The 10,533-nt window shown below is 36.3% G+C and overlaps 1 protein-coding gene across 5 annotated transcripts in view; it reads left to right on the top strand.

The window, feature by feature from the left end:
• Nucleotides 1-5,094, top strand: part of LOC127972486 (T-lymphocyte activation antigen CD80) — a 7,897-nt gene extending 2,803 nt beyond the window's left edge. For 2 of the 5 annotated variants that reach the window (XM_052575992.1, XM_052575997.1), the window contains exons 4-8: nt 864-1,184; nt 2,066-2,350; nt 3,070-3,192; nt 3,395-3,443; nt 4,054-5,094. In XM_052575992.1, coding sequence (XP_052431952.1) covers nt 864-1,184; nt 2,066-2,350; nt 3,070-3,192; nt 3,395-3,443; nt 4,054-4,141 — 866 coding nt within the window. In that variant the 3' untranslated portion in view covers nt 4,142-5,094. Of the gene's footprint in view, nt 1-863; nt 1,185-2,065; nt 2,351-3,069; nt 3,193-3,394; nt 3,448-4,053 lie in introns of all 5 variants that reach the window. The other 3 variants (XM_052575995.1, XM_052575996.1, XM_052575993.1) reach the window with 3 other exon arrangements.
• The last annotated feature ends 5,439 nt before the right edge of the window (nt 5,095-10,533 follow it).

Here is a 10,533-nt window from a genome sequence, read left to right on the forward strand (position 1 = left end):
AAAGGACTTATAAAGCACTGAAATATGTCATATAGAATATCACACCCCGATTGAATCAAACAAACACCCACGCAAACCCACACATTTAGCTACAGGGTAACACACCAGAGACTTTCATTATATGTAAATAAAGTTAAAAAGGAATTTGTACCCACAATCTTTACTAAAGATGACAGTGTCAGGACTTTCTGACCTATGTAAATGTAGAACAAATTATCACTGCTATCAAAGTTTCCCCCGTTTAAAAGGGAACCCCTATGAAACCAAAAATAAAATGTGAAAAATAATATATATACAAACAAAAAGTAATGTCTGTGTGTGTATGTATGTATATGTATTGCACATAATAAGTTCTGTATGTTTAAATGGTATATTATGATTAATTTCAGAAAAGAATATGATTAAATAGTTACTTATTTACCCAATTTACAGCACTATATGTAATAGAAAATCAAACAATTATATACCATATATTATTGTGTGTAACAAAGTATACGTAAATACTATATATTAAGTTACTATTACTATTATTAAGTTTGTGTATTTATATAGTGTGTGCTATATATACTAACTTTTACAGACATCTTTCAGCAACGGTTGAATTACAGGTTTAATAGAGTTTTACTGTTTTGCTTGGAAATGATCAATTGTGTAATTATCCACACAGTACCATAAAGCTATTCTCAGTGCAACCAACAACAAAAAAAAATATGATGCTAATTTGTTTTTGTATACAATTTCTACAGTCCCATGTTACTATTTACATGCTAGTATACCTGGCATATTATAATCAGCTATAATAATAAGTGTGAATTGAAATGCTTGTAAAATCTGAGTTTTTCTGTTGTTGTGTGTTTGTGTAGGTGACAGTGATGCAGTGGAGAACATCACGGCTGTTTTGGGACACAGCGTTACATTCAGATGTCCTTTGAACCACAGCACACCTGTAGATGGCTTGTACATACAGAGAGATAAAAATGATAAACCAGACGACTTCATCAACGGGTTTTATAGAGGCCAACCGATTAAAGTGTTGCCTGAGTACAAGGACAGAACCAAAGTGAATGAAACGGAGCTCAGCGTGGAGATGAGAAACATCTCTGTCTCTGACGAAGGATTGTATAAATGTGTTGTTATCATCAACAAAAAACCTGAAATCTCAATGATTCTCCTCAAAGTCACAGGTATGACAACAGGGTTGAGTCAAATGCAGAATTGAAGAATCGGCTCATATTCAGTTTATGAGATTGTATTAGAATCAAATCGACCAGACAGGCATATTAAATTAGAATTTGAATCAGAATGAAAGAAAAAGGAATTCAATGAAGTACAATCCAAAGAAATTCAAAACAAAATACCAGTAATTTCAAAAAGACAATACAAAAATAATTGCATTATTCATTTTGGTTAACTATGCCTATTTATTACCTGATATGTAGAAAAACATTTTATCTCAAATAATCAGATATTCCTTTAAACTAGGTTCAATACTGTAAAAAACAATTACAGCAATTAATCTACGATAATTTTTTTTTTTTTTTTTTTTTTTTGGCCACACAAATTTATCCAAGTAAGCTTAACATAAAAGTTGAATTTATATTTTTTATATTCTAAATGTTATGAATGGGAATATGTTTATATTTCATTCATACTGAAATATGGAGTGCATTGTTAAAATGTCACTTTAAATTTTCTTTTACGTCCTCAATTCGAATGCACCCCATTAGTTACTTCAATTCAAATTCAGTTCTGATTTCAATTCTGAATGATGCATAACCTTGATAAACACCTACAGTATTTGGGTGTTCATGTGTGTAATGAATCCATTCAGAGAAATATCATGTGAATATGCGTAAATAGGCTATTTGTGTGTTTGTGTTGGTTTATTTGTGTATGTTGGTCTGTCTGTGGGGGCGCGCATGCTTGTACGCATTGGAAACTCACTGCTGACTAAGGATTCTGGGATATTTGTCTTGACGTGGGTTTTGGGGAAGTGAAACACTGATTGGGGAACCTCCCCGGATCTCTAATATGTTGCTTATTCCACTGCTCTCTCTTTTTACAGCTGAGTACAGCGTTCCAACAATCACGAAAGACTGCAGTAAACCGGGTGATGGCGGCGCAGGAAAGAGCTGTCAGTTAAGCTGCTCGGCGGTGGGTGGATACCCACAGAGCACCGTCAGGTGGACGGGGCTTAATCAAAGTCTGACTAACGTCATTTACAACCGGAGTTCAGCAGATAACGAGTCCAAAACATGGACCATCAACCAAACCATCACGCACAACTGTGACCAGCCTGCTAATATCAGCTGTGCCGTAGGGGGCGCTGTTTCCCACACCATCACCATATGTGAGTGTGTTGTTGGATTTTGCTCCATAACTCACTCAAAAGTTGTAAAATATCAATATTGAATAAAATTACTATTTATAGTGGCCACATCTCCACAAAAACATAAAAAGTAGTCTATACACAATATACCAAGTCTTTTGAGGTTTTGCAATTGAGTGAATTTGAAGTATACCAGTAATCCTTCCCATTTGCTGCTCTAAATGGACTTTATGAATATTAATGAGGTTATACATAAATTATGTGTGGGTGAATTAATAATATAAGACTAGTGGACATTTTTGGGCAAACTATTTTGGTGTTATCCTCATGCGATGAGGGACTCTATCCTTAAATGTAAAAGGCTGCACATTTTCATACATAAAAGACCCAGTTATTAGTATTAGAACTTAATTAGTATAATTTATATTATACCAAAATGCAAATATTATTTGGAGAATAAATATATATATTTTCCCCTACTCACTTTAATATTGGACTGTTAGGTGTATTTTCTATATTTTTATTTTACTTATTTTTATTTTATTTTTACAAAAATTAATTTATTTTAAACCAGGTTTTATGTATTTATTTTTAGTTATTTTAAGATACTTTAATCTAATCTTATTTATTTTAATCTAATTGTTAATTATATAATTTGTTTTATTTGGAAAATTAATTAATTAATTTCCTTATTTATTAAGGAAAATGTAAATACAAATATTTTTGTTGTCTTTTTGCAGGTGAAACAGAATCGTTCCCATCTGTGGTGATCGCAGCTATCACCGTCGTGTTTGTTTTTTTGTTCCTATTACTTATTTTTGTTGTGGTGATGAAGTACTTCTTCAGAGGACGACAAACCTCAGGTACACAACAACACACACACACACACACACACACACACACACACACACACACACACACACACACACACACACGCACACACACACACACACACACGCACACACACACTGAATTATCAGGAGACACCACACTACATGAGTTATTAGTAACCCTTCAAATCTTCATCAAACATCTGAACATGTTTTGCATTTCTATCTTCCACAGTGACTGGATATGAGGCACCTGGAGCTGGGGAAGTTGGTGATTCTTCAAAGTAGGTATCTTCTCTATATTATATATACTATATTCTCATATCATCAAAGCAGTAGTTCACCCAACAATTACTTTACATTTACTCTCATCTTCATTCAAATATGTATGAGAAATCTGAATAAATACATGCTATATTGCTGCAATTACAATGTTCTGAAACTCACAATAGAAAAAAAAAAACATACCAGGATAATTATTGTTAAATCAAAATTAAAAACATAAAAAATTACTTTATAATAATGTTAATTTTTTAACATAAAAAATATATATATTTTAGCTAATTGACAAGGCAATATTTCTCTTTTTCATTTTGTTTAGCTTTATAATAATAAAATACAGATATATTAAAATGAAATAAAATGAAATAAAATAAAATAATCTTCTGAAGTCATTTGATAACCTTGTGTGAGATGCAGACGGAAATTTAACTCACTTACATTGTTTTTGGATGGAAAATAGCCACTAAGAAATTAGAATTTTGCAATTAAAAGTAATTAAAAATAAAAAAAATATTAATTGATTTTTGGGTGAACTGTTCCTTTCATGCACAAATGATGTCATGTAATGTTGACACCAAGAGTAACCAATGGAATTCCTGTATTTCTAACCAGCGACTGCCATTTACAGCTCCAGCGTCTGAAAGATGGTGATGAAACACTCAGGAGATTGTCGTCATTCTGTCAAGCGGAAGTGCTTTAGCACCCAGAGCTCTACAGATGGACAAATAGGGCAGATTGTCCAGTTTAACACTGTCTTTAAAGTGGCTTGACTTCTGTATAGAGGCCGGGCCTGACAGATGCTTTGACGGAGCAATGCTGGACTGTCCTGGCACATTTGAACAAGCTTTTGAGAACGCTACCTTCCTTTCTCTAGTCATTCACATATGGAAGAGCACATCTTTTCTTCAGCGTCCTGAAGATGCAGTGGGCAATTCACAGAGACATTTCAAGTTTATGTTGTCGGAAGAAGGATTTGTAAAGGTGCTTATGAAAAGATTCAAAGTTTTTATGGCTAGATTTGCTCTGTATACTTCACAATCCCATATAGTGTTTCAAATTGTGCCACTTCAGAACTTTTTTAAAGACTGAAGTAAATATTCTTATTTGGGCCAGTTGTATGGTTGATAAAATAACCAAGACAGTCTTGATGACTGTTGTCTATGTTCATAAGAATATGATGTTGAAATGGTCTTACGCTGGCACATTTCATTTGCTTCTAGAAGCTGATTTATTTGAAGCTTTATTTTTTAAAGCCAGTTCTCAGACGAGCTAAAGAAACATAATACCTAAAAATCAAATACTGTTACATGATTTTGCTGGTCATTCCCCAAAATGCAATGTTTACGTTTGCATTAATGTACGCCGATATGTCCATATCTGTTTGTTCATGTGTGCAGACTAGTACTGACTTTTTTACTTTTCTACAGCACCGCACTGACATGCTGAATTGTTTTTTTTTTTACTTTAAAATTGTTCTCAAGGTGACAGTAACAGGATATTTAATTTTCAATTAAAATTAATCTGTTTCCGTGTGGAAATATCTTATGCACTTTGCTTTCTGACTGCTTGAGAGGGCTGTAATTTATGACTAAATTATTTTGTGAATTTCTCAACAAAAAAAGGATACTAAATAAAAATCTGTTTGTCAAAGTTCCCTGACTCTGACTAACTAAGTAGCTTCTCAAAGATGTTCTTAAATGAGCTTTTTAGAAACATTTCTTGATGATCTTAAGTTTATTTCAAGACGAGGATTTCTCAGTTGGGGGTAAAGTTAAAATTTACATGGGTACCAGCTCATGTGGGTGTTAAATGCAATGGTAGATGGTTTGGCAAAACAAGCCATTGTAATGGGACAGATGAGTCGTGAGACGTTTGGATCCATTTGCAAGCTTTTATTTAGAAAGAGACGTGGTCATTACAGGCATGGGTCAAATACTGGCAAACAGGTATATGGGGGAAAGACACGAATAATCCTAGGGCAACCGTCGGTCTTCAATGAGCTAACAATATCCAGAGAACCAAACAAGAGGGGTAATCCAGTAACCAGAGCAAAGGGTCAAAACACGATTAACAGGGCAAGGCAAGAAAAAGACTAGACTATGAAAACTAGAAACATAGATGACTATGAAAACAAGAAACTGAAAGCAGAGTTCAGACTGCACAATTTTCAAAGTAGTCGGGTCACTGTTCTTTTCACACTGCATTACTATCTTAGCCAGCATTCAATCATTGCTGTGTTCACACTGCACGATGGATCGGCGACAGAAGGTTATACACCACATAACTTTCCCAACTAAACACATGCGAGATTGTGACAAGGTAAATATCTCACGGGCGTCAGCGACTCGTCTGCAATTCTCTCAGATCTGGTCTTTGCTCATTCACACTGCATGATTGTCACGCGCGTATACGAGCACCGATTTGCATGTGATTTCGAGCATTTGTCTGCGATTTCTCAAAACCTGTCAACAAGCCAAAAACTGGGCTAAAATCATGCAGTCTGAACTCGGCTTAAGAAAACTAGAAACTAAGACAAGACTAAGAGAACTAACACGGAAAGGCTTTTGTATGCAGCTATCACTAGGAGAGGGATATACGCAGAACAATACTCGGCAGAGTGTGAGAGGAAGTCCAATGCTTTTGAAGTGTGTTTGATGACTGTGCTTTGTGTGTGTAATTGGTGGCAGCTGTGTGTGATAGTTTTCAGGTGAATGTGATTGGTGCAATCGAGCATGGGAAATGTAGTCCAGGGTGGACTGTGTAGTGTGAGAGTCTGTGTTGTGGATGATGACCTCTGGTGGTGAATTAACAGTGATCGGATCATGACACCAGTAAAAGATATGTTGAAATAAAGGGAGAAATTTATGCGGAATACAACAGAAGGTTGGGACAGGGATGATAACCGGAAGCAAAAGGAAGATGAAAGAAAACAAGGAATTTGGGGGTGCAAGGGAACTCCTGGGAAAAACAATGATATTTGCCATTTATTTAGCTTTCTGAATGACACTGATATGGCAAATAGAATATAGAGTACAATTTTGAAAAACATTATGTAAGGAGTAATTGATGTGCATTTCCTTTTGCAAAATCGTCTGTCATGTTGTTTTGATTAGTTCTGTAATTTATGTTGTTACAGTTAACTATGTCAAGTCAAGTAACCTTTATTTGTATAGCGGTTTAAACAAAATACATTGCTTAAAAGCAACTGAACAACATCCATTAGCCAAACAGTGTGTCAATAATGCAAAATGACAGTTAAAGGCGGTTCATCTTTGAATTCAGTTATGTCATCTCTGTTCAGTTTAAATAGTGTCTGTGCATTTATTTGCGATCAAGTCAACAATATCGCTGTAGATGAACTGACCCCAACTAAGCAAGCCAGAGGCGACACCGGCAAGGAACCAAAACTCCATCGGTGAAAGAATGGAGAAAAAACCTTGGGAGAAACCAGGCTCAGTCGGGGGGCAGTTCTCCTCTGACCAGGCGAAACCAGTAGTTCAATTCCAGGCTACAGCAAAGTCAGATTGTGCAGAAGAATCATCTGTTTCCTGTGGTCTTTTCCTGATGGTCATCAGAGACAGGGTCTTTACAGGGGATCTGTATCTGGGGCTCTAGTTGTCATGGTCTGTGGTCTCCGCTGTCTTTCAGGGATGTAGAGGTCCTTTCTAGGTGCTGATCCACCATCTGATCTGGATACGTACTGGATCCGGGTGACTGCAGTAACCCTCTGATCTGGATACAGACTGGATCTGGTGGCTTCGGTTACCTCTGAATAAGAGAGAAACAGACTAATATTAGCGTAGATGCCATTCTTCTAATGATGTAGCAAGTACATCGGGTGGTATGGGAAGTGTTCCCGTTTCCGGTTTACCTAGTTAATGCAGCCTAAAAATCCTTTAACGGATTTGGATATTAAAAGCATATTAGTATGTTATGTGTATGCCAGGTTAAAGAGATGGGTCTTTAATCTAGATTTAGACTGCAAGAGTGTGTCTGCCTCCCAAACAATGTTAGGTAGGTTATTCCAGAGTTTAGGCGCCAAATAGGAAAAGGATCTGCCGCCTGCAGTTGATTTTGATATTCTAGGTATTATCAAATTGCCTGAGCTTTGAGAACGTAGTGGACATAGAGGATTGTAATGTAAAAGGTTCAAATACTGGGGTACTAAACCATTCAGAGCTTTATAAGTAATAAGCAACATTTTAAAATCTATACGATGTTTGATAGGGAGCCAGTGCAATGTGGACAGGACTGGGCTAATATGGTCATACTTCCTGGTTCTAGTAAGAACTCTAGCTGCTGCATTTTGAACTAGCTGTATAGATTGTTTACTAAGCGTGCAGAACAACCACCCAATAAAGCATTACAATAATCTAACCTTGAGGTCATAAATGCATGAATGAACATTTCTGCATTTCAAACATTGAGAGCATAGGCCGTAATTTACATATATTTTTGAGATGGAAAAATTCAGTTTTACAAATGCTAGAAACATGGCTTTCTAAGGAAAGATTGCGATCAAATAGCACACCTAGATTCCTAACTGATGACAAAGAATTGACAGAGCAACCAACAAATCTTAGACAGTGTTCTAGGTTATTACATGCAGAGTTTTTAGGTCCTATAATTAACACCTCTGTTTTTTCAGAATTTAGCAGTAAGAAATTACTTGTCGTCCAGTTTTTTATATCGACTATGCATTCTATTAGTTTTTCAAATTGGTGTGTTTCACCGGGCCGCGAAGAAATATAGAGCTGAGTATCATCAGCATAACAGTGAAAGCTAAAACCGTGTTTCCTGATGATATCTCCCAAGGGTAATATATAAAGCATGAAGAGCAGCGGCCCTAGTACTGAGCCTTGAGGTACTCCATACTGCACTTGTGATCGATATGATACATCTACATTCACTGCTACAAACTGATGGCGGTCATATAAGTACGATTTAAACCATGCTAATGCACTTCCATTAATGCCAACAAAGTGTTCAAGTCTATGCAAAAAAATTTGTGGTCAATTGTGTCAAACGGAGCACTAAGATCCAATAAATCTAAAAGAGATATACAACCACGATCAGATGATAAGAGCAGGTCATTTGTAACTCTAAGAAGAGTAGTCTCAGTACTATGATACTGACTAAATCCTGGCTGGAAATCCTCACATATACCATTTTTCTCTAAGAAGGAATATAAATGTGAGGATACCACCTTTTCTAGTATCTTGGACAGAAAGGGGAGATTCGAGATTGGTCTATAATTAACTAGTTCTTTGGGGTAAAGTTGTGTTTTTTTGATGAGAGGCTTAATAACAGCCAGTTTGAAGGTTTTGGGGACATATCCTAATTACAATGAGGAATTAATAATAGTCAGAAGAGGGTCTATGACTTCTGGAAGCACCTCTTTTAGGAGCTTAAATGGTATAGAGTCTAACATACATGTTGTTGGTTTAGATGATTTAACAAGTTTATACAATTGTTCCTCTCCTATAGTAGAGAATGAGTGGAACTGTTCCTCAGGGGGTCTATAGTGCACTGTCTGATGTGATACTGTAGCTGACAGCTGAATGGTTACAATTTTATCTCTAATAGTATTGATTTTAGAAGTAAAGTAGTTCATAAAGTCATTACTGCTGTGATGTTGGGAAATGTCAACACCTGTTGAGGCTTTATTTTTCGTTAATTTAGCCACTGTGTTTAATAAATACCTGGGGTTATGTTTGTTTTCTTCAAAAAGAGAAGAAAAGTAATCGGATCTAGCAGTTTTTAATGCTTTTCTGTAGGATAGGTTACTTTCCCGCCAAGCAATATGAAATACCTCTGGTTTTGTTTTCCTCCAGCTTCGCTCCATTTTTTGGGCTGCTCTCTTTAGGGTGTGAGTATGCTCATTATACCATGGTGTCATACTGGTTGCCTTAACCTTCTTTAAGCGTAAAGGAGCCACTGTATTTAAAATGCTAGAAAAGAGAGAGTACATAGTTTCTGTTACATCATCAAGTAGTTCTGAGGCTTTGGATATGCTAAGGAATTTGGATACATCAGGAAGATAACCTAAAAAATAGTCTTGTGTGGTAGAAGTGATGGTTCTCCCATGCTTGTAACAAGAAGTAAAATTTACAATTTTGGGTATATGAAGTTTGCACAAAACTAGATAATGATCTGAGATATCATCACTTGGCTGCATAATTTCAACACTATCAACATCAATTCCATGTGACAGTATTAAATCTAGAGTATGATTTCGACAGTTCAGAATGTTCAGAATGTCTATAAATGCTGATTCCGATGCATCTTTTGATGTAGTGATATGCAACAGCCCCTGTAGTATAATATTAATGGGGTCATATGATGCAATTTAAATTTTTCCTTTCTCTTTGGAGTGTTACACGCTCTTGGTGCATAAAGATGATCTGTGAAGTTGCAAAGACTGAAGTCTCAAATCCAAAGAGATATATTCTTTATAAAATTTAAGGGTCAACCACACCCTGCTAAAAAGCCTCGTTTAAACACACCCCACATCTCTACATCACTATGTGGGAAGATTTGCAAAACACTTCCCAAATGTTCACACAAAGAAAGAAGGTTTAAAGTTTATTCTCTCTTTTGTCGCTGTCCCTATGTTGGGGACTCCCTGTGTGTTTCATTGTGAAAGCGAAACTACTTTGTTTGGACCTCCAAAAGAGGACACGACTAGAAATGAAAGTGAAACGACATTCAGCCAAGTATGGGGACCCATACTCAGAATTTATCCACTCTGAATTTATCACATCCAAAGTTTACACACACAGCAGTGAACACACACAAACTATGAACACACACCGGAGCAGTGGGCAGCCATTTATGCTGTTGTGCCCAGGGAACAGTTTGGGGTTCAGTGCATTGCTCAAAGGCACCTCAGTCATGGTATTGCCAGCCTGAGACTCGAACCCACAACCATAGGGTTAGGAGTCAAACTCTAGTGATGTCCGAAAAATTAACTTAAGTTATTTGGTTTCTAAACATGCGTTACACCCCCTCTGGCATGAAATAAACCAATATCCCGAGTTATTCAGTTACTCCTAACAGTACATTGACTGAACTGCTAAAAGAGAAACGATG

Source organism: Carassius gibelio, chromosome B15 (assembly GCF_023724105.1).
Source record: "Carassius gibelio isolate Cgi1373 ecotype wild population from Czech Republic chromosome B15, carGib1.2-hapl.c, whole genome shotgun sequence".
Classification (NCBI taxonomy): Eukaryota; Metazoa; Chordata; class Actinopteri; order Cypriniformes; family Cyprinidae; genus Carassius; species Carassius gibelio.